The following is a 23,032-nucleotide window of genomic DNA, read 5'->3' as shown; positions in this document are numbered from 1 at the left end:
TAGATCTATGAAGGCTCCCTATTTCGTGTCTGACACTCATGTGAGGCCTGTACTTTTCGTGCAAAATAAGCAATGTTTCCTTTTGAGCGAGCAGAGAGGTGGTAGGGAATGGAGCGAGACATCGCGGTGAAAGCCAGCACTGGGGAACAATGGAAATAGTAAAGGTCCAATTATAGTTTGCAGATCTATGGCGCTTGCTATACCTTCTGATGCTGCTTGCTGTTGCAGTGCATGCATGCAGCTTCGCTCTTTGGGGGGAGGGGGTTTCTTCAAAGGGTAATCAAGTACCTGTATTGCTTCAGAGTACAAGTAGGGAACTAGCATGCAGTGTGTGTGTGCAGTGTGCAAGAATCAGTATAAAAGGAGAAGAATGTAGCATAAAAATATATTGCATAAATAATAGCTAATATATTAATTATGATCTGCCTAAACATGACACATTGGTGCATCATTATCCATCATGGACATGTTATTCAACCAAAATCCACACAAATGTGATAAAGGTTTTCTTAAAAGAAAAGAAAGGGAAAAAAAAGCAGTAAAGTATATTTAGCAGGCAACCATTCAAGTTAGAAAATGAAGAAAATCCATGGTTTTACCCCACAGAAGTTGCATGAACCACTTTGATCGCAATAAATGAATCCAGATTTTCACTTGTTCTGGAACGAGCAAAATGTTCAGAGTGCATGCTTTTATTCTCTGGGTTTAGAAAAGTACCTGCACCAACTGCCGCGTACAACGAAAACGAAGCACGTTCAGTTCGCCCAATAAGCTGAAACAGGACTGGAGGAAGAGTTAAAGATGGAGCAATAACCAACAAATTTATAGTCTAAGAAGTAAATTGAATTCCATACAGTTGTACTATTGCTCCTGTCTCAACTGGAAATTTATCTCAGATGGTCATATTTGATATGTAGCAAGGTGAATTCCCTGTCAGCAAAAATAAAACAGAAGGCAATATTTGACTGCTAGTGGATTCTCTGTCTAGCTTTAAGAAAGGTTAAATTTTACAGAGAAATATTTGGCAACTACAAAACTGCCGTCATCCTTTCAGAACTTGCCCAGCATTATGGCCGGAATCACATGCTTAATGAACACAGAAATATTGATATAGAAAGCTTTTCCACAGATGAAACCTGGACAAAGCTTCATAATCCAAGAACTGTAAGTCAAATGTTAAGACACAGCTCTGTGTTTTATATTTACATGATCACCGCACTGTATTGTGCGATAAAAGCTTTGAGCTCTGGTAATATTTATTCTACCAAAAGCACCCTCATGAAGGAACATATTGCAAGAAATTGCACTAAAAACAGTGTCCGTCCCTTATTGATTAACTCAAGTCTCTCTGTTTCCAGAGGCAGTTACTTCTTCAGTATACCCAGCTTTTCTAGAGCAAACTTGATGTCGTTCGCCTCATAACCTTTAATTTGAAGAATATTAGGGTTGTCGAAGGCCACGACATCAGTCAGTGGATAGCTTCTTGCTGAGTGGACCTCACTTGGAACAGTGTTAAAAGAACCCTTCAGTATTACAGATTTGTGCACTCCACCAAGTAGTCCTTCATAGTCTGAGTCACCACTTTCACCTATACATACTATCATATTTGAGAGCTGTAGGCCCCATCTAACAAATAAATACCTGCAGAAACACAGTAAGAGGAAGATGGCTATAAGGCATTTCTTTGCCATTTACTAATAAGATTGCTATTAAATTTAGGCATCTCAGAAAGTCACAGAGTCAGTTGATAAAATATACAAATGCAACATACGATAGATGGAAACATGTCGATACATTTTACGTTGTTTTAAAATATGAAAATGCAATATAAAATTTAAACTCCATTATTTGTTTTAATGCTGAACTTCCATGATTTCATGTTCTTGTTTATTGTACTAAACTGTCACAACCTTTAAGGACGTGTGATGTTTGCCAACCTCACTCAAAGTCTCAGTTATCAGATTTTAAAACCAAGATTGCAAAAGCTGCATTGAGATTTGAATAAAGGTAATACTCAATTTAGTTTGCGATTAAGAGATATTAACCGGTAAAAAGTTGTAGGAAAATTAATATATTAGAAGCAAATGACGGGAAAAGACTAAATGATATAGAAATGTTTCCTGAAATGAGAGAAACTAATTGGTTTGTCACCTTAGTGCTTGGGATCGAGAAGCTAGTACTGGAATGATGTTTAGCTTGCTACCATCATGGCTATAAAGAACATGACAACGAAGGGCCTGGCTTCTCATCTGCTTCCGAAGCTCTTTGATAGGAGGAACCTGTGAATAATTTACGAACCAGCAAATATGCAATTATATAATAGGTTTAGTTCATGCATATTCCAACCAAGTAATTAAAGAGCACTATCAACAATGTGCCAAAAAATTGACAGCCTAAGCTGCACAGTTACATTTTGTAACTGATGTAACTACATTTCAACTTGTCAATTGCTGACAAAACTTGCAAGGTTAAGATAAATCAATGGAAAGAATAGAGAAAGTCACACGCATCCTAATGATATACAAATATAAGAGTTTTCCCATACAAACTGACCTCAAAATCAGCCTGCATGATCTGTGATTTAGGCCAAAAATGAGATGTGCTATTGGTAAGTTGTCAGTATTAGGTGTGATTTAACAAAAACCAATTCAAAAGGTTATGTTTTGGAAAATTGCTCATCATACTATTATTTTGTTGATAACAAATTAATGCACTGACAATTTTTAAATATTATTACTGTCATTTTCTTGAGATTTGCTACAACTAGAATCTGAGTATTTTAAATATTTCTTTTCTCAAACATTTAAATGGAAACACCTAAAATCTGAGGTTTGCTACCACTAGAATGATGATACATCACCTGACAAATTTGACAGCCTAGCTTGCGAGGTGAAATCATTTTGCAGTAGACAAATAGAGAATTACCAGAGATGGGTTCTTCACTAGAAACGAATGGCAATAGGTTGAGGAATGTTCCACATCTTCAGTAACAATTTCTTCTTTTTCTCTATTTTGGGAATTAACTGAAGCAGCCCACCGAACTAAAGTCCTTTTCAACCCTTCTCCGCCCCATCGATACTCGATTTGTGAATGATAGTCTATGTCAAGAGCAAAAGGTAGCTCAGAAGGGTAAATGAGATCCTCAGAATTTGAAGATGGATAGTAGATGTCACTTCCACTATTGCAGATAAAAGCATCAAAATCAGTAGGAACAATGCCACCAGCTGTAAGGAGAGAGTGAATCTCTGATATTGTTAAATGTGTTGCCAGTATAAAGCCTAAGTTACCAGACATACTGTCACTTGAAGCCACAAAAATACTTTTTACTATTGAAATAAGATCTGCATCAACAACAGAGTCCACTGCAATCACCATAACATACTTCCTCCTCAACAATGGAAGCTTATGAGAGTTATGATCAGTTCTTTCACCAGATGCAACCTTCTGTGCAGGTCCTAAAACACCTTTTGATAAATTTGCAACTGCATTTTCCAAATTCTCCTTCCCATTATCTTCGTTTTTTCCGCCATCTAGTGAAAGCTTTAAGTTCAATGATATATCTTTGCTATCTCGCAATGAATCATTAGGTGAATCTGGTTCAGAATCTCCAAACTCATCATCTCTCCTCTGCCAATGAGGATGCCTTGGCCGACATGAAAATATTTTTGATAAGTAGGTTTTGCAATGTTCTGGCCAGGAAAATTGGTGAATATTCTTCAGGCCATGCTGCCGACACCGTGCCCATAACTGTTTGTCAGAAACCAGCTTGTAAAGTGCATCGGCTATTGCTTGTTGATCGTGGGGATCAACAAGAATACCATTGTCGAGAACCTAGAGCATATTTGATTATAAAAAATAATTGAGAATCAACTCAACTTATAGGATACACTTCTGGGAAGAAATAAAAAACCAAGTGTGGAAGACTTGTATCTAAGACAAATATTGAAAATCAAAGAACAAACCTTGTGTATATCAACAGGGCCACCGTTTTTTGTAGCCACAATAGGTAGACCACTGGCAGCAGCCTGCTCTAACCAAAAAAGGGAACTTTACACAAAAAGTACATTGAAAGGAAAAATAATCTGATCGTCAACCAACCTCTATCAAGGTAAGGCCAAATGGTTCAATGAAAGCTGGATTGATAAAAACACCCTGAAAAAAGAGTTAAGCCAGTAGGTACAATTGACTGTCAGAATTGCAGTAATTTAGTACCAATCGTGAACTATAACTAGAACACTGGAGAAAGGAAACAAATGGCACAAAAGAAACTCATAAAATAGCTATAGAACAAATGAAAAAAAACATCCATTTAGCCCAAAGCCAAACATTACTGAGGTAACAGCATCAAATGAAAGAGAATTGAAGTCCCAAGTAAAACATTTTTGTCATTTGTAAGGTCATATGTGGAGCAGTAGAAGAATACTGGAGAAAAAAATCAATGCAAGCAAGGGTAACTAACTGCTCATAAAGACAGATATCAAGAAATAATAAAAAGAACCATTTCCATCAGCTAACCCAATTATCAAATTGACACAGTAACAAATCTAAAATCTAAGGACGTGCCAAACTGATGATCATCATACTGTAAACCAAATGGATAAACACTTCCAAGCTCCAACAAATAAAAACAAAAATGACAAATGTAAGGACTAAATTCCTCAAGGACACTCTAATCAGAAGGATGAAAATCAAGGCAAGTGATGATACAATAGTGGAGGTCCAGAAAGAAATAAAATCTTCTAATCACAGATTCCCATTACACAATTTACTGTGTTAGGCAAATACAAGGAAATACAAGAAGCTTCATTACTGTTTGAGAGAAGAAGCAATCATGAATCCCTCCGTTTTTCTTTCCTTTCTATTTCTACAGCTTCTTTTCCTTCTAAATAAACACATCCTAAAGATAAAATTGAAAATATTTTGAAACTTAACACTCATTCTACAAGCTCATAAACTTAACTCTCATTCTACAAACTCATAAATCCAAATCACTAGCTCACATATTCATCCATGAAGACATTGGAGCATTGTTGCCTCTAATTTGCAACCGACTGATTTTCAATAACAAAACAAATAGAAGCATTACAATTGTGATCTTAGGTTAAAAACACACCTTTGTTTTTGCTGCCAATCGATAAATTTCAGTAACATCTGACTGCCTGTGATGTTTTGGATATGCCACTAGGCCATACAAATCATACTTGTCAATTAACTTCAATACAGTAGTCAAAACTGATGAATTGGTACTTGACATTTCATCTATATCATCACGGTTACCCATTATGAGAGTCTGTAATCCGTAAGTTAAACTTGAGTTAGATTATACAAACTCATATAAAAGTATTGCCTAATATCTACAAATAATGATGGTACATAGATCCAGTCAAAGAGAAGAAACTTCCACATACAAGATTTGCAAGCTCTCTTAGTGGGCGACATTCACCAAATGCTTTCACTAGAGTAGTAATGTTCTTTTTTGGGTCTGGTCTTGAGAGTGCAAGAATCATAGGCTTCCGAGGATTTGTAAAGAACCGCATTATCTGATAGAGTGTTTATATAAAATCACATTTAATATGAAGAAAAATCATTTAAATGAGGATACCATAAAAAAATATTAGAAGAAATGCACAACTAAAATCTAGAGTCCAGGAATAGTATTGAGACCTCGGACCAAATCAGTGGATCAGGGTTTGCTGGATTATCATCATTTCCTTCAGATTCACCATCAGCATCACCATCATGTGAAGCAATGTCTTTAAATTCCATGCCTGGAGGGATAACCTGAAAAATAACATCTAAATATCAATATTCAAAGACAGAATACATCTAACTAGATAGTTAAAGACCATAGAAACTAATGGAGAAAGTTTAGGGTCTTTCAACCCATCTCTACCAATATTTATTGTTCATCAATGTAAAAAATTACATTTTAAAGCTTGTAACACATGATATATACAACTAGGCCCCCAATATTTACAATCAGATTGCTATAAGTCCCAAGTAATTATTTTTGTAAATGAGTAATACAATATCTAAGGAATTGAGTGTGATAATTCAGAGTCTATTTCTTAAAAGCAGATGTAAATTATTTTTTTTAAAAAGAAAAGAAGTGAAGTAATATACTTACAACCATACGAGGCATATGACGACCATAACAGCTTACACCGCGCTTAATTCTAGCTCGTAGTTTTCTCTCAAGTATAACATCAAAACCATCATATAACCGCCACTGTTGTTCTATCTCCTGTCTTGTACTAGTGATCACAATTTCAGAAGCATCAAGAGAAAGTTCCTCGGCCTCAATCCTACGCATTATCTTGTATGTTACATTTATTTCTTCTCTTGTTTGTCGCCCTTGCTTCAGTAGTTGCTCTAATTTATCTCTTCCAAGGGAGTGGCCTGTGAATAGCATTGGAACATTTAATGCCCCAGAGAGTAAAGCAGCAGAGTCGCCTGCATCTGCATAATGTCCATGAATAGCAACAGGCCATACTGGCTTCCCCCCACCAATTTGCTCCCCTAGGACTTTTGACATCTGCATAACATGGCTAAGTGCACCATCAACAAACTCTTGGATATGTGGCCATAAAAGTTCTTTAGGAATGTATTTATCTTTTGGTCCAAATGGAATGCGAATTATGTATGCCCCACTGCTCTCGCCCATCTCATGCATATCAGAGATTCTTGGAGTCAGCATTTCTGTTGGTTCACCATAGCTCCAATCAACATCTGGCGCCGATATTTGCCTCGTAAGTAAATCAACTCTATATACTCCAGGCATCGAACCCAATGCTCTTGCAAGTTCAACAACATACTTCACCTAAAACATGCATCAGAGAATGAGTAAGGCCATTTATCTAGCCATGTTTGAAGACTAATAAAACCCACAAGTTGTTGCATAATTCATCATAGCTAATTTCAGAATTCTAACTAACATACATAATCAAGATTTATGCAGGGTTGACATGATCGTGCAGTCAAGTGAATCATGAGAGTTTGATTAGGATGGCATGTCAGTGGCCCAGTAGCACATCAAATAATTCCTTTTTCCTACTTACACTTAGAAACATATGGGATGAGAAAGATTAATATCATATCCAAAGGTTGAAAAAATACAAAGACTTGTCAGCTTTTGAGTAATCAAGGTAATCATTGTCAAACCTAACTATGGAATTCTTTAGCTACGTGTACCTGGCCACCAGTATGAGACCATGAATCACGACCAAGCTCATGCATATTTTCACCCCGTATGAGACCATGAATAAAGCTGCATAGCAAAGAAGTTTCCTCACAAATGGAAAAAACAAATAGTAGCATGCATAGGGACAAGGCATTATCTTACCACCCAACATACACACAAAAATGTGATATTGAGATTTTAGGCCATAGCTTAATAAAGATGAAAAAACTGAAAGTGATCAGGATAATCATCAAAAAAGTAAGACAACTAAGGGCAAATAGAGATTCTTTCTACAAACATAAATCTTTTAGTAGTTATTCAACAGGTACAGACTATGGGCAATGTATCAATGTTAGAACAGAATAAAATTTTCATTTATTATTTTCCCATTTACTATGGTTACAGATAAATACTACTGAAACAAATTACTTAAAACAACATTAAATTGTAGCTTTAGTCCTTGATATAGCATACATCTTAGCAGAATGTCCATTATGTATTACACATACAATGGATATATTAAATACTGGCTATTTAAAAAAAAAAACAACAGCGAGAACAGTAGAGATGGAAATGCTAAGATTAATATTCGGAATTCCTAAAAAATGTAAAAAAGATCGTGCTTCAATTCCTAGAAGCAAATATTTGCAACTCTATAAATGATAAAATGAGAGAAAAATAGATAAAAATGGTATAGACAAACTTACTACATAGTTAGACAAATTGAATTGTGGTAGAGGAAGATTAAGAAAAACTTTAGTTAACATACTTAAATGCAATTTAAAGATTATATTTCTAATGATACATCGATGTAGTTATTAGACATTATTTGCTTTTGAAAACAATGAAATATACTCTTTCTAGTCAGCAAAGATCGTGCATTCCTTCCTATTTTCTCTATATTTTTCAATTAAGTGTGTTATTAAATAAATAGCATTATATTTAGTCTTCTTGGAATGAAAACAAGATGTTTCTCATGCGTTTGTTTTATTCCTCCCAATAATACTTTCCAAAATTTTCATGGCATGACACATCTACTCAAACCATTAACCATTATAGGAGCAACACTGTAGGTCACCTTTATCTTTAAAAATTGTTACCGCAAAACTCTTCCTCTATTCCTCAAGCATCTTTTAATTCAAAACTTTGTTGACATTTATCTTCTTTCAGCAGATGTACTTTGAAAAATTAGATGAAAATCATTGAAGTCCAATACTTCCTTTTAACACAGGAAATAATATCCAGAATAATAGTAATAAGCTAAAAGCTAAGAATTGTGTTACACTTTTGTTCAGAAAGCCAAGGTTGATTCAACTATTTAACCAAAAAAGGGCCACAATCTGGCCTAGATCAGCCACAAATCCAGAATTAAGGTGTCAAGTAGGCAGACTGACCAGCTGATCTAGTTTTGCAATTTTTAATTTTATATTTTTGTAATTTTCTCAGATCTGGTTGAACTGCAAAAGCTTTGGTCCTCGGAATTGTTGAGGTCCATAAACATTTGTGTACAAAGAACTCTGACTCTCTAAAAATCATTAATGACGATGGTCATGGTTACTCTTCTATATTCATAAGCATATACAGATACCAAATTAGCAAGCAAGAATGGCATGCAATAACATCTAGGGAAGTATACCAATCTTTTAGCTTATGCATTTGGCAAATTGGTCCTTACCTTATCAACACTATATATAATTTTCTGTCCTTATACTGACTTGCCCAGGCCTCAATGGCTTCAGCAGAGCTAATCCTTGGCATTCTGCCTCTGTTACTGTCACCATGAGTTGACATATCATTATTGGCATCTCCTTTTTCTCCTTCAGAGAGGTCTTCAGACATATCAGCAGTTGCATCGCGACGAGCTCTTTCACGTTCAAGGCGGCTTTTGGATATACCTAGAGCTTCCTCTCCCTCAATCTGCTCTTGGACATCAAAAGGGAACAGAAATTGGATTCAGTCATAAGTAAATTTTATATAATTAAGATTGCAATTGTCCGGCCAAAATTTTCTACTACAACAAGAAGATGCAGCCACAATTCTTAACTATTTTGGATCATTTTATTTTTCTGTTGAACTCTAAGTATACTTAATAGTTAATATTACCACTAACATCCAAATCTATTAAATTACTTATTTTTTCATTTATATTCTGTCTCTCTCTGTCACACATGCATTTAAATCTAATCGATTCGACTATTTATTGAACGTCTTTCAACATGTTTATATCACAACAACCTATCTTTGAAATTTTGATCAACTATTAGAACTATACTTAATTACTCCCGGTAGTAGCATTTTGAAATTATCTTTTCAAATGGATACCCTCATCCATATTAATATTCTCAACTCTACTGCACTACAAAGGTCTCAAAATTTTAAGTAATCCAAATAAACCCTTCGCAATCTCTTGATGCCATTCTTTTTTTCCTCAATGTTAGACCTATGGTTGACGGGGTCCAGGAAATTTCAACAAACAACTAAATCGATAAATTGAAGAGATCTTCCAAAATCTGACCGATCAACATATCCAATAATTTGAAACGGCATTACTACCCAAATTTAACTCCAGGAAAACAAAAACCAAAAAAGACATATAACTGAACTTAGACAAGAAACAATAACAATCACCTGCTTCTTCTTACGTGCCAAATTCCAAATCCGCCAGCACATGTTCTCCAGTCGCGTGTTCCTTTCCTGCGGGCTCCTCATAGCCGCGGCCTACCAAATCAAAATTTTCCACCCCATAAAACCACTATTTCCTTAAATCGGAGAACAAGATCCCTTCGACTGGCCGCAGAAATCAAAAACTCACCCGAACCCAAGTCTTGTACAGATCCGTCTCATCGAAGCCGGTGATGACCTCCTCCACGAAGTAGCGTGTGGGGCTGAAGCTCCCCCTCTCCCGCAGCAGCAACGAAGAGGCCTTGGCAGCGTCGATGCCAGGGCCGGCGTCCAGTATCGCCTCCAAGTAGCTGTTGATCCAATCGTTTCCCGCCATGTCTCAGCTCGCGAGATGAGCAGGGAAAGGGAAAGAAGAACAGCACGCTGCCGACTTCGCCCCTCCTTTTTTTCCTCCCCCTCTTCCTCTCTCTCTCTCTTTCGTTATTTATACTCCCTCGCTCCTGCAACAGCAGCAAGAGCGGTGACGGTGCGGCGAGACAAATGACGGAGCGAGAGAATCGGGTAGACAAATCCCGTGCGGTCTTCCTCACGAAACCGATATGCGGTACCGATCATCCACCATCGATGGTCGTTATTTCACTTATGCTTCCCGAATAAAAGCTACAGGAAGATGATATGCGGTCCCATAATTTTTATTGGACACGCACATAATAGTGGGTCCGATCAATAAATAATATTGTTTATTATTATCATTATTATTTAAGTGAAATGCCGAGAATTAAATAAATGAGTGAAAAAGTAGATGATGGAACATATTCCAAGAATTATGCTTTGGTCGATTCTTTCTCTTCCGTGTCAGGGAAGAAAGTATTATCGGTGCTTTAAATTTGATTTCTAAGTCACAATTATGGACTAATTAATACCATAATTAAATTAGTCGTAAGGGTATGATCTGGATCGGATCAGCCTATTTCCTTATCGTGCGTATAGCACAGATGGCTAGTTATAAGCCACCCCTCTCCATAAAAGAATGAAATCCATCATTCTAACATCTATAAAGAAGTGATCACTACGGAGAAAAATATTATCTCGATTTTGTTAAAATTCAATCTTTATTTACTTTAATAAATCTGTTCCGTATTAATCAATTCAACTATGCTCCGAAGAATATGACGTTCATGTCAGTTGTCAGGTTAGGTTAGTTGGCGTTGGCAGTGAACCACTTGCGCCGGTCACTTTTGTCTTCGCCCATGTGGAGCTCAGTCCAAATGGCAACTGTCTCTGGCCGTGTAAAGTGAGTCGTGGGCTTGCAGGATAAAAGAGACGCATGTGAGGTGTGACACGGCTCAGCATCATCTTCGTTGGGAAGAACAACAAAAGTAAAACTCTGATACTTTTTCCTCTTGCTTTGTCTCAGCTCTCTTAAAAGCTTTCATCTTTATGCATTTCTGTCTCAACTCTGGTAAACAATGTTGATTCATAAGTCCATAGATTTTGTATGAGATGGTTGTTAGTGATCAAAGATGAAGAACCTGCCTTTTTTTGAGTGATGGTTGTGGCATCACTCAAAACTGCAAAACTGTGGCAAATGGATATGTTACTTCACTTTGTAGTAATTGAAACATAAGAGAATGAATAGAGACCTATATATATTGTGACACTGTCAAACTTGCATCAACATAATAGCTCCAAGATTCAGACTTATCATACATTTGGTCTGAAGACAGAAAAATGTGGATGGAAATAATAGGGAACTTCTTTTGAGCCACCAAATTGGAAATACCGACTGAAACTACTGAAGCATATAATCTGGAAGGAAAAAAAAAGTTGGGATTGCGCAATGAAGAACAGACTAAACATTCAAGCAATGGCTTCTACCAGAAAGTTTCTAAGCGTTGGATACTCTGTTGTCTCTAAAAGTAATAAGGAGTTAGAAACTATAAGTTTATTGTTACTATGAATCCATCAAAAAAGCAAGGAGTGTCATATAAAAACTCAAAGTATAAACACAAATGAGGATTTGAATATGTCCTAAATGTTTGGAAAGGTAAAAGTGTATTAGTCAAGGAAGGGGTAAAACTAAAGGTCCAGTTGATATACCTATTCAAGTATGGAAGATTTAGCAAAGGCATTAAAAAGATGTTCAAGTTATCGAGGAAGATATATATTAGCAGCAAAAAGTATGAAGATAGCAAAATAACAACTAAAATGTGTGTATATGTAAACAAGGATTTGCAAATGATTTTTATTGTCCTAGACCTCAAATTGTGAATTATAATACAGTCCCAGGACAATTATTGTATTAGATTCTAGAGAAGAAAAGAATACTCATTGATTATATTGATGTAATAAAGAATGCTACAATATAGTTACTAGCATTAGAGCAATTGAAAGCAACAAATGATTTTCCCATAATTGTAAGCAAGAAGGTTAAGATCAAGACTCTACCTATGAATAGGAAGGGATTCATAGATTTGGATCGACAAAGATCCTATTTAGAAACAATATGGGATTGTTTTACTAAGTTCAAAAGATCCTAGCTCAATTCAAATCCCAAGTACTTAGGATCTACATCGTTTAGGTCAGGTCATAAGATCCTAAGGTTCACATCATAATCTTGACTTTCTTATTTATGAACTAAATTGAGGATAAACATAGAGTCCTTCATAAGTACTAGATGAAAGATAAACCTTCTTAGTATAAAGTTATCGGGTAATGTATAAAGTTATCTGCAAATTTATGCTAATGGATAAAAAATTATTTTTTTAAATCTAAAAGTCATATTACAGATAAAAAAGAATATAAAGTAAATGTTTAAATTAAGTAGAATAAAAAACAAGGATACAAATTTTAAATAATAAAGAAATATATAAGTTATGGACTTGGATTTATTATTCAACAAGAAGATATTAATGAAGATATCATTAACATAATAAAAATGGATAGTTGAAATGAACAAGTGTTTTTAAAGTCAGTGTGATCCTCATGTGCCTTTAAGGCTAAAAGAAAGACTACTTGTTGAATTCTTCGCACTTCATTGATCAATGTGTTGTACTAGAAAAAATGCACAAGAAATTAAAGTGATACTAAGAGAAATGCTTGAGATTACCAAACCAATTAAATGGAAAATATTCTAATGTAACAAGCAATTAGGTGTAGCTCTAATATAAAATGAGAAAAAATAGGTTAAAATAGTACAAACATGTCAAATGATAACCAATATATTCTATAGTTAAAGCTAGTTAAATGAATTAGAGAAGATATAAAGGGTATAGGGAGACCAAAGTCTTGAGATTTAATTGAGTGATGATTGTCCAATAAGCAAAGAAATTATTATTTCTTGTAACTTTGTTGGTATATGTTCCTACTTGATATCGCCTCTGGATGAGTCGACAGACACCTAGCTTGTGCGTTGACGGACCGAAGTAATACCCACGACCAGCTAAGAGGAGAAGGGCATCGGACCCTGATGTACCGCCAAGCGTCAAACTGCAAGAAAAAGGAAGAGAGTGAGAACAGAGGCTCAGGGGTGTCATGGCTCAACCACTCTGACATTCAAGTCAAGCAGTTGCTCGAAGATGGTGAAGAAAGACTAGGAAAGGAGAAGGGAGTATGTTTTCGTATTCTAGCGTACCTGCACTGGTGCAAGGAGGGGCTATTATATAGGGTTACCAGGGAAGAAGATATCCCATCTTCGATAAAGGGAATGTTACATCAATGGAGATGTCCTATCAGAGGTAAGGAGAATATCCCATCGTTGCCGCCATAATGAAGGGTTTTATCGCTCATGCCTGGTACGACATCAGACCCTATCATCATAAATCATACTGCCTCAGTGGGGTAAGCGAACTATGTCAAATATTATATCATTGCATGTGCCCTTCTGATAGCGGTCTGACAAGCTGAATGATGGAGTGACGGGAGCAGAGTTAGTCGAGCACTGAATAAAGCACTGGGCAGGTCGAGCTCAGGCGGCAAAGAGAGTCCAGGCCGAGGCTACCCGAGACTTAGAGCCGAGACGCGGTCTGAGATGGAGCTCGGGGCCGAGTGGAGACTCGGTTGGGAGGCTCAGACTCGGAGTTTAGTACTGAACCCGAGTGGAGCTTAACGAGAAGGCAGGTGTTGCGTTTTAAGTCGAGCTGGTTGCCAAGTCGGGCGAAGAGCCGAATCGGAGCTCGATCACCTTGCTAGGGTAGGGAACGCAAGTGTGGAATTCAGATGTGGAGCTAGGATGTGGGACCAAACTAGTCAGTCCTGGAATCGAGCCTTATGTCCGATATGTCGTCTCCAATCAGACTAGGTCTTGACTTTCTTTTTGACCAAGGTATACCAACCTATAACAATATACAATCTTAAATGAAATACAGGTAGAAACAACCACAATGCATTTGTCTGGCTGCACTTCTTGGCTGCACTTAATGGGACCTCTCATTCCCCATTTTCCATCAACAGCTCAAGCAACGACCATAAGGAAGCTTTTAGTTCTCTATTTTCATTTCTTTACAACTTGTTAGTGATTATTATTACTAGCTTATCCCATCTCTCTGTAAAACATCTGAAATTTTAATGCTCACTACAGTTGTACAAATGGTGTTCAGCACACATAAATCATATGAATCAATGCAGGAAGCTATTTTAGCTTTTGCCAATTTCTTATTCATTAAACGTAATAGATTTACTTTGTACAGAGACTAAAAACTGGAAGAGAGGTAGATCCAAGCATATCTTAGAACTGATCTTGATATCACCAAATATTCAAAAGCCAAACCATTTGTAATTCATAGCGAACAAATAGAACACGACATAGATAGAACAGAAAGATCGAGATCAACATGCAGAGATAGGTTCAGGAAGGGAGAAGACCTTTTTTAGTGAAGATCATCTTCACTTTTCTTAGAATTAGAACTGGTAATCAGAGAAGGATCATCTTCGAGCGGAAGGATGTTGAGATCCAGGAGCATTGGCTGTCCCTGCGCCGAAGCGATGTCACCGTCCGTGTCGTCGACCACCGAGGACGACGAACCGCAATCACTGTGGCAATCCTCCTCGCCATCGAGAACGCGCGGGGGTAGCGGGTTGGTTTGCCTCCGGAGGTGCGACTCACGGGGGAAGACCGACGTGGTAAGACGTGGGCCGCCGAAGGACTCGACAGTGCTGCTGAGGCTGCTGGACGCGGCCCGCTGCGGCGGAGACTGGTGACGATGGCCGCCGAAGGTGAATCGCGCGGCGGAGAAGTTAGTCTTGGCGTCGGGGCCGCGGAAGGCTATGGCGGCGGCATCGTACGCCCGGGCGGCGTCCTCAGCGGAGTCGAAGGTGCCGAGCCACACCCGGGCCTTCTTCACTGGGTCTCGGATCTCGGCCCCGAAGCGCCCCCAAGGCCGCTTCCGGACGCCTCGGTACCTCACCTCGGCGGACTCCGCCGAGGCTGCCACCGGAGCTCGCCCTTTCCGCATCTGTCCCCTGATCGATCGATCGAAAGAGGCGGTGGATCGAACTTGAAATCGCGATTGCAAATTCGAATTCCTGCTACAATCTGAGAAGCGACATCACGGCTTCTCGATTTCTTCCATCGATCGCATCGCACTTCCGCTTCCGCCCTTCGCCATTTTTGCTTCCGTGACCTTCGCCTGCGTCCGATCCACGATCGCTTCCTAAAGGCTTCCTGAAAATTTTATTTCGCCCTCCATGATTTATGCCAAAATGCATATTTACGCTTTTACTTTCACGCCTTTATACCATGAAAATTATTTTTTAATATATCTAATCATTTTGAATTTCTCACGTCCTAAACATAATAAACTGATTTTAAAAATAGTATAAAATAGAACACAAATTAATTTGTTCTTCATGGCCCATGGGCCGTGATTTAAAACAATCGGGTTATCGGGTCAACGGAGTCATCCGAAATCAAAATCCGAAAGGGTTGGATCTTCCGCAGTCGCCCACTCCGTCTGCGTCGAGGAGAGAAAGGAAATGGAGGAGGAGAAGGCCGCCGCTTACTATGACGAGCTCAGCCGCAAGGGCGAGGGCGCCGCCCGCTTCAAGCAAGGTCTGGGCTTCTCCTCCGCCTCTGCCAGCGACGAACCCTTCGCCTCCAAGCCCAAGAGGCCCTCCTCTCTCTTCTCCGCCTTCGTCCGCGCTGCCAGCCCTAGCGCGACATCGCCCGACGAGCCGCGCCGCAAGCAAGCGCAGCTTGAAGTCATACAGAAAAAGCTCAGGAAGGAGCAAAACCGCCGATCCTCTTCCCCTTCGCCTGACCGGCATCGCCGCCGCCGCCGCTCCCGTTCTCCTTCCGCCGACCGACGTCCGCGCCGCCGCTCCCTGTCCCGTTCTCCCGACCGCAATCGGCGACGCCGTAATAGTAGGGACCGAGAAGACCATCGCTCAGATGAACGGAGGCGTCGTTCGCGTAGCCGGGAGAGGCGACGAGAATCCGACCGCCGTCGCCATTCTCGAGATCGAGCGGAGGATTATTCCTATTCCAGAAGTGGAAGGCGAAGTCGATCGCCTTCCAGGGATTCCCACGCTGGGGATCGTGAACGTAGAGGGCGTCGTGAGGAGACAGGGGGCGGCAAGCACAGAAGCTCGAAGAACGAGAGCGGTGGCAGTGGTGTTGATTACTCTCGGCTTATAAAGGGTTACTCGCAGATGGTGAGTATTTGCTTGCTCTGTTCTTCCACCTGTCTTCAGATTTTTGCTTGTTTCTTCGCTGTGGACAACTGATTGTTAATACCTGAGAACTTATTGCATTTGAAAACTAGAAATTCTCCCGTTTTCTAGTTGGTGAATTCGTCCAAAAGAAATAAAATTTGTCTGTCCAAATTTCATTTAGTAGGCATCATTATTATTTGGTTGCATAAGTTTCAAGGATCTTTTCAATCCATGAGTAAGCAATATTGTTGCAACAAAGACTAGGTTGGTTTGAGGGATTGAAATTTTTTGTTACAAAGAACTCCGTGATATCTCTCAAGAATAAGATTGCTTGGTGTTTGAATCTGAAATACAACGAGGATCACATTGACAGGAGTAGACCATTCCCTAAATTTTGTAGGATAAATGATCCTATTAGCATGGATTTTGAGTGTCCTAAGTCACTAGCACTTCTAGGATAAACCAATCGAGAAACATGCTCAGAGAATGAGAAAACAGGAGATAAGATTGTAAGAGCAATACATGATGATAGGCTCCTCACTATGTTCACGATCAATTTTTAGGTATGCTATACTGTAGTTATTTTGAAAGATTTTGGTGCAATGGTAAGCCACAGTGATGAATGTGTATGGGGATTTAGATGCTGTGTTGATACCTTTGTCGTGTTTTAAAAGGTATCCCAAGCTGGCTGCCTAGGCATATGAACAGGGAACAGATCACATAACAGGTGCTTGACTATAGGCATTAGCTTTTGTACTGCCTGAGATGAAATCTTGGCGTTTTATGTGACTCCAGATCTTAATTTGTTTTTAATATTGACTAAATGTATACAGAATGTAAGTTTAATTATACCAGATTAAAGAAATTTTAAGGGGAAAAACTAACCTTAGCTATCCTCTTGCTTCCATTTGCATGCTGTCCTCTATTCTTATGGAAGATAAATGTAACTTGCACGCTTCTTGTATCCACAAGCTGCCACAGAAATGTAGCAATGTCAGTGCCTTCTGTCAACAATGACCCCTGCAACCTTCGAGGTTTCCTGCATGCAACAACTGAGACCCATTTTTTCCTCTCCGTCTCTCCCAATTTGACCACCACTATCTCTCAACACCATATTGTTCAAATCATCTCTCTCTTTCATTCGTCTTTTATCACTGCGATGATGTATTTTGGTATTAGGAAAACTTATTAATGCTAATTTTAGAATTTGCTGGTTGCAAGTATAGGTGAGTGAAATTTGATTTGTAGTCACATTAAATTTGCTTTGTTTGTTGATTGGTAATAGCAGTTGGAATCAGTTGTTAATGTGTTGATAGATTGTTATTAGCCTACTACTAATTTGTTATCATTGTTAATTAATGAATCCATAGTTTACTAGTTATCTACAATATACTGAAGCTTAGGTTTTTGTCTGTGATTATAACATGATTCATCTTAGAAGATATATTCTAATGCTATATTTGATTGGTTCATGCTTTAGTTTTTGTGCAATTTAGATTTGGCTTAATTTAGCAATTTATACAACATATGACTATAAACTAGCACAGGGTTCCTGAAGCTCCATTGGTACAGATTTATAAATTATTGATACTTTGTTCCGCCTTTCCCTGGTCTGCAAAACATAATGTTTTTGATTGCCCTTAGTCCGCAAAACTATACAAAAAACAAGAATAATGATAGCAATGTTATTGTCATTCATTGTAATTTTGTTTGGTTCATGGAAAATTTTTCAGTTTTCTATTGTTCAAAAAACAAAAGAATTTGAGAATTAAAAACAAAAATGATATCAGCTTTTTGACATCATTTTATATTAAAATTTAGTTTTTACACGAAAGATGCTTAATTTTCCTCAAAAATAAGAAATAATATTATGATAAACGTTGGGAAGTAAGAAACAAAAGCAGAAAACCAATGGGCTTTTCCGATGCACATCATGTAATCTTATCGACAAATGGCACTTCTAAATTTTGTGTTCTTATTTTATATAATATAAACTAAATATGTTATGTCCTCTCTGATTTTCTTGACAACTTTTTAATTGTGTATACCAGTTATATTAGAGTGTGCAGTGACGGTTGTGCTTTGACCTGCCATCTATTTTTTTTGTTTTCCTCCTTGATATGATCTGTGTGATTTCAGATATGTGATCGCTGGTACTTTTTTGCTTCTTTTATCAACTTGCTTCTAGTTAGCTAACAGATTGCCTTTCTCATTTTGTGTAAATTTAGTTTGTTCTGATTTACCCTATTCTTATATATGTTTATATCAATAGTTATTTATGGTTATTAATGAGAATCTCTTTATTTCCTTGTGAGAGAGTTAAGGTTTTTTCTTTGCTAGAGTTATTCTTTCTTCACTCATCAATGATCATTTTTGCTAATCAGACACCAGCTGAAAGAGTTAAAGCAAAGATGAAGCTTCAGCTTTCTGAAACTGGTATTTATAATTCCTACTGTCAGTTTTATACTTTCAACAATCTGCAAACATTAAATTTTGGAGATTCAGACCCTTAAAAAGATGTTGCAAGTATTGGGTGTTGGGGGAGGGGGGTTCTTTTGGAGAAAGTCTTTCTTGAGATACAGAAGTTTTTGACTGGATCGAACCCAATCTAGGTTGGGATATGTCTCCTCCGACTAGGGCTGTTTTTTGGGTTCGAGTCAATTATGTTCACTTTAAAAAGTTGAGTCCTGTCATGTTTGGACCAAAACTCAACAAAATGCATGAAGACCCATAATATTAGATATTTTGATATGCCCATAATTTTAATCTCTACATAGTTACATTAAACAAGAAAGAGCTTGCTTCAAATTAGATTAAAGCTTGAGCTAGCGAAGCCCATCCTATTGTGATAAAATGTTGGAGTAAAAAAGCTGTTATGCAACTTTGATGCGTGGCCTTAGTTCTTTAATGATATTGGTTTATTTATTTATTTATTTTTAGCAACTACCGGAAACTTGCAGTTGGTAGTTCCTCCTGCTTTTGGTGCTGATAAAATGCGTACTACAATGTAATGCTCGAGTGTTGTTTATCATTAATCTTCCATCTATCATTGATTTCTTAATGAAATTTAGTTTCTCTTTGAAGTAGTTGATGGAAAACCTAAATGAAAGATTTAGGTTTGATAAAAATGAATTGTAGTGACAAGTGTATGGCTTCGCAGTTGCTAAGGATACAGATAAGGGCAGTGGATGGGAAAGGTTTGATTTCAACAAGGATGCACCACTTGATGAAGACGATAATGAAATTGAAGGTAAAAATTTTGCTTCTCATCCTTTTTTGTTATTTAATCACTGCGCTTCTGGATTTATCTAATTAATTAATATCCTGACATGCTTCCACATGTTTTTTGTAACCTAGCAAAAGATATGTTATTTTTACCAAATGTGATTTCTTTTTTGTTCTGACTTTGCCTTTTCTTTGCTCTTTAGTTGCTGTGGGTTGTTAAATTTGTGTTTTGTAGATGGAACATGAAATCACAGAAAGTCTTAATTGCATCTAGTTTATAAAATTAAGTCGAAACATTCTAAATATCCTCGATGAGTCTAGTGAATACATTCATCCATTCACCAATAAGTTGCTTTGATCTCCAGTTGCAGATGATGATGCTTCACTTGTCAAGGATATCGGAAAAAGTTTCAGATTTTCTGCTGTCGAGGTACGAGTAGTCAGTGTAGTAATGCTCCCAAGAGTATCAGCTAAAGATGCCAAATTATCATCTCTTATGAGATGTTTTGTTGTTATTGTTTAAGGCCAAACGGGAAGAAGATATCAAAGCCGCGCATGATAACGCAATGTTTGGAACACCAGCCACTTCAATTCAAGAAAGGAAATCTGCTGATGACAATGTTAGATCAAGTGCTCCTGAAACCGACGACCACATCGACAATGGCACTGTTCTTATAAGTGACAAGGTAAAAGTAGCATGATCTCATTCCTCCAGGGATGTTGATGAAATGATTGATGAAGCTTCTATCATGGTGGCAGGTGATTGCGATGCAGCAAAGCTCCTGGCGTGATAGAGCTCGCAGATTCCGCAACGACTCGGAGAGTTAGATGACGACGATAGAAATGGTCTGGGTTTTTCCAGAACTGCAGGAGGCTTCATTGCAGTCCGATGCCTTCCAGAAATACTGAGGCGTGGAAGCTGATGTACGAAATTTGTCTGTTCTACGGTTGTTAACGTTCTCTAATATTTATGTTTTGATCTTTTATCGAGCTCATTTATTAGTTCGGATGAATTCTCAAGAATATTACATTGATTTACTTTTTTATTGAAAAAACAAGAAGAGAAAATCTAAGGTTGAGCATAGATAATAACAGAATTCATACTAATATTGCAGAAACAAATGCATATTATGATATATGTTTATATAATTAATATCACCAAGACAAACTAAAACTGAATTGAATAAAAAAATGCTTTTAAGCCAAATAAAGCTGTAAACTTTAAAAAATAATGATTTCAAGAAAATCTCAATGAGATCAATCATTCAATACAAGAATTTTGGATAATGTTTTATGGGGAAGAAAATGAAATATCAAAATTTGATACTGTGACATTTTATTTTAAAGGCAATAAGAGAAATCGATTTCAGTTTCAAAGAAACACTGCATAAACCAAGCATCAATTTCCAAGCCAGTTCTTCTCATTTGGATGGATTGGTGAAGAAATCATTGATTGCAGGCATGATCTGAGGTGCTTTGTTCCGAACGAATTTCCGAACTCCATGCTCTGCGTATCTCTCTCCTTCTGCATGGTTATCGAGTATTCCAGCAGCCCTGTTTTCCTTGTTGACCCTACACACAGTTCACCAAAAACAGAAATCTAAGTAGATGAAATGCTCACAAAGAAAATGAAAGTAAATTTAGTTCCGAGGGGAATGGAAAGAAGGATGTATCTTCGTTATCATTATCCTAGCAATTTCACATACCGCTGTTGTGAGTAATGATAATTTGGAACTTCCAAAATAACATCAATTTGAAGAAGCATCACAGCCCGATATCAGAAGAGGACATCGGTCCATGGATGAACAAGGACTGCTTCCATTTATCATAATTTTTTATTAACTGGAGAGGCAAGTCCTCAAAACTCAAAATTGAGAACATTCATCTAATATCACCATATAGTTTCAGGGATTCCATTTAACATTTCATTCGGTTATATCATATTGTTGTTTCGGACCCAAGTTCACATAATCCTTAATGTAACTACATATAGAAAACAAAAGAAATCTGACACTGGTTTAAATTAAATTCATGAAACGTCTATCACTTTCAGTGTCAATGCAAGCCAACATTTTAAAATGAAAGCCCTCAGCTTCAGTGAATTATATTCAGTAACTCTAGTAAGCAAGAAACTAGCAGAAGTTAGATGGCATAGCAAATATTCTTAGAAGAAATTTAAGAGGATACAAAGTTTCTTAGCAGAAGTTAGATGGCATACAAAGTATGTCTGTTGTGAGCAAACTATAAGACTATTTCCTTAAAAAGGATAGAGATTAAAAGAGAAAGAAAAAAGAAGTAAAGAGAGTAGACAAAAAATCATATTCCCTATAGCTATAGATATATTTCATCAAATAGCCTCGTATTCAAAAAAAAGCTATTGAATTTGAAAACCATCAAAATACCCTAAGGAGTTTATAAACTTTTATCATCTCACACCCTAATCATAATTTCATTACCTCAGTTTTCCATCAAGAAAAATTAATAATCTCGATGGTTAGGTGGTGAAATCAGAAGAAATGGGAAACTTTAAAGGCATTTTGATTATTTTGAAACTCTGGGAACATTTGAAAGAGAAGGTAAACTTCAGTGGTGAAATGAACTTTTATTCTCTCTTTTTTCCTCAATTTCTCTCCTTCCATTATTCCAAGAAAACAACAACCAAATGATTACAAGAGAGCGTAAACTACAAATTCACAAGAAAAAGAATGCCAAGGATCACACTTCTCAATACATGCCTTTATAGAGCCTCATTCTAGGATAATTATTGATTTGCATTAACAATAATCTAAACGTCAATTATTCTCAGTTTTCTTTTCTCGTACAGCAATAACCTACAATTTCCCCCAGAATTATGGATCGAACACCGTCAAATCAGATACAAAGGTCGACCAAACAATTCCCTTCATTATAACAAGATAAACTAAAAAAAAATAACAGATCTAGATCTTTATTTGGGTGAAACCATCGGAATACCTCACTTCCGGGTTGATGCAGATGTTGCGGACGAGCTGGAAGCCGCAGATACCGACCGCGGTACCGACCGCTGCCAGCAGAGGGAAAACCTGATCGCATAAAAAACAACCGACATCATCGACAAGTACAACGGCAAGCGAAAGAGGAGACAGGATCCACAACCGATAAGAGCACAAACCTCAGGCCTCAACCAGCGGCTCAAGGTCGACGAAGCCATGGATGCGGGAAGGCGACGAGATCGAGGAGGCGAGGGCGGCGGGAGAGACCGGAACGGAAGAGGCACGAGGAAGGGGAACTCGATCACTTTAAATTGGCAAATCAACGGTGGAGATTTTTTCAGAATCAAATATACGGCTGTTGAATCGGCAATGCGATTATTTC

The 23,032-nt window shown here is 37.7% G+C and overlaps 4 protein-coding genes across 7 annotated transcripts; 1 reads left to right on the top strand and 3 right to left on the bottom strand.

Moving 5' to 3' along the window:
- Positions 1–1,087: 1,087 nt before the first annotated feature.
- Positions 1,088–10,307, bottom strand: LOC141841695 (putative sucrose-phosphate synthase 4). Its single transcript, XM_074729877.1, has 13 exons — positions 9,993–10,307; positions 9,809–9,898; positions 8,856–9,097; positions 7,192–7,267; positions 6,128–6,820; positions 5,665–5,781; positions 5,409–5,540; positions 5,114–5,290; positions 4,099–4,152; positions 3,963–4,025; positions 2,926–3,831; positions 2,152–2,279; positions 1,088–1,641 (listed from the first exon to the last, which is right to left on the bottom strand). The coding sequence occupies exons 1-13, from the start codon at positions 10,176–10,178 to the stop codon at positions 1,365–1,367; spliced, it is 3,141 nt and encodes a 1,046-aa protein (XP_074585978.1). The 5' UTR covers positions 10,179–10,307; the 3' UTR covers positions 1,088–1,364.
- A 681-nt stretch (positions 10,308–10,988) lies between these two features.
- On the bottom strand, positions 10,989–15,491 carry LOC141839759 (ethylene-responsive transcription factor 3-like). Of its 4 annotated transcripts, none has more exons than XM_074727580.1 (2): positions 14,666–15,491; positions 10,989–11,381 (listed from the first exon to the last, which is right to left on the bottom strand). In XM_074727580.1, exon 1 carries the CDS (start codon positions 15,253–15,255, stop codon positions 14,671–14,673), a length of 585 nt encoding a protein of 194 aa, XP_074583681.1. In that variant the 5' UTR covers positions 15,256–15,491; the 3' UTR covers positions 10,989–11,381; positions 14,666–14,670. The 4 variants fall into 4 exon arrangements, with proteins under 4 accessions (XP_074583681.1, XP_074583684.1, XP_074583682.1 ...); XM_074727583.1 differs by having other exon boundaries at positions 10,995–11,261; XM_074727581.1 differs by lacking the exon at positions 10,989–11,381 and adding an exon at positions 11,402–11,611.
- Positions 15,492–15,751: 260 nt separating this feature from the next.
- On the top strand, positions 15,752–20,673 carry LOC141840919 (uncharacterized). Its single transcript, XM_074729023.1, has 6 exons — positions 15,752–16,453; positions 18,838–18,889; positions 19,614–19,703; positions 20,044–20,108; positions 20,203–20,364; positions 20,438–20,673. The coding sequence occupies exons 1-6, from the start codon at positions 15,776–15,778 to the stop codon at positions 20,504–20,506; spliced, it is 1,116 nt and encodes a 371-aa protein (XP_074585124.1). The 5' UTR covers positions 15,752–15,775; the 3' UTR covers positions 20,507–20,673.
- A 200-nt stretch (positions 20,674–20,873) lies between these two features.
- On the bottom strand, positions 20,874–22,920 carry LOC141840686 (uncharacterized). Its single transcript, XM_074728736.1, has 3 exons — positions 22,830–22,920; positions 22,652–22,740; positions 20,874–21,250 (listed from the first exon to the last, which is right to left on the bottom strand). The coding sequence occupies exons 1-3, from the start codon at positions 22,866–22,868 to the stop codon at positions 21,100–21,102; spliced, it is 279 nt and encodes a 92-aa protein (XP_074584837.1). The 5' UTR covers positions 22,869–22,920; the 3' UTR covers positions 20,874–21,099.
- Between the last annotated feature and the right edge of the window lie 112 nt (positions 22,921–23,032).

This window comes from Curcuma longa, chromosome 11 (assembly GCF_044706935.1).
Source record: "Curcuma longa cultivar G26 ecotype Majalengka, Jawa Barat chromosome 11, ITB_CL_G26_1.1, whole genome shotgun sequence".
Classification (NCBI taxonomy): Eukaryota; Viridiplantae; Streptophyta; class Magnoliopsida; order Zingiberales; family Zingiberaceae; genus Curcuma; species Curcuma longa.
This window is presented reverse-complemented; position numbering and strand designations above follow the sequence as displayed.

Coding starts and splice junctions, on each gene's coding strand:
- LOC141841695 (XM_074729877.1), bottom strand. CDS start 10,178: ATGGCGGGAAACGATTGGATCAACAGCTACTTGGAGGCGATACTGGAC. Junction 9,098..9,808: donor TGGCACGTAAGAAGAAGCAG/GTGATTGTTATT, acceptor GTCCAAGAGCAG/ATTGAGGGAGAGGAAGCTCT. Junction 1,642..2,151: donor TCTCGATCCCAAGCACTAAG/GTGACAAACCAA, acceptor GTGTTTCTGCAG/GTATTTATTTGTTAGATGGG.
- LOC141839759 (XM_074727580.1), bottom strand. CDS start 15,255: ATGCGGAAAGGGCGAGCTCCGGTGGCAGCCTCGGCGGAGTCCGCCGAG.
- LOC141840919 (XM_074729023.1), top strand. CDS start 15,776: ATGGAGGAGGAGAAGGCCGCCGCTTACTATGACGAGCTCAGCCGCAAG. Junction 18,890..19,613: donor GCTTCAGCTTTCTGAAACTG/GTATTTATAATT, acceptor ATGGCTTCGCAG/TTGCTAAGGATACAGATAAG. Junction 19,704..20,043: donor AGACGATAATGAAATTGAAG/GTAAAAATTTTG, acceptor TTTGATCTCCAG/TTGCAGATGATGATGCTTCA.
- LOC141840686 (XM_074728736.1), bottom strand. CDS start 22,868: ATGGCTTCGTCGACCTTGAGCCGCTGGTTGAGGCCTGAG. Junction 22,741..22,829: donor GCCGCTGGTTGAGGCCTGAG/GTTTGTGCTCTT, acceptor TTATGCGATCAG/GTTTTCCCTCTGCTGGCAGC. Junction 21,251..22,651: donor TGCATCAACCCGGAAGTGAG/GTATTCCGATGG, acceptor AACTGTGTGTAG/GGTCAACAAGGAAAACAGGG.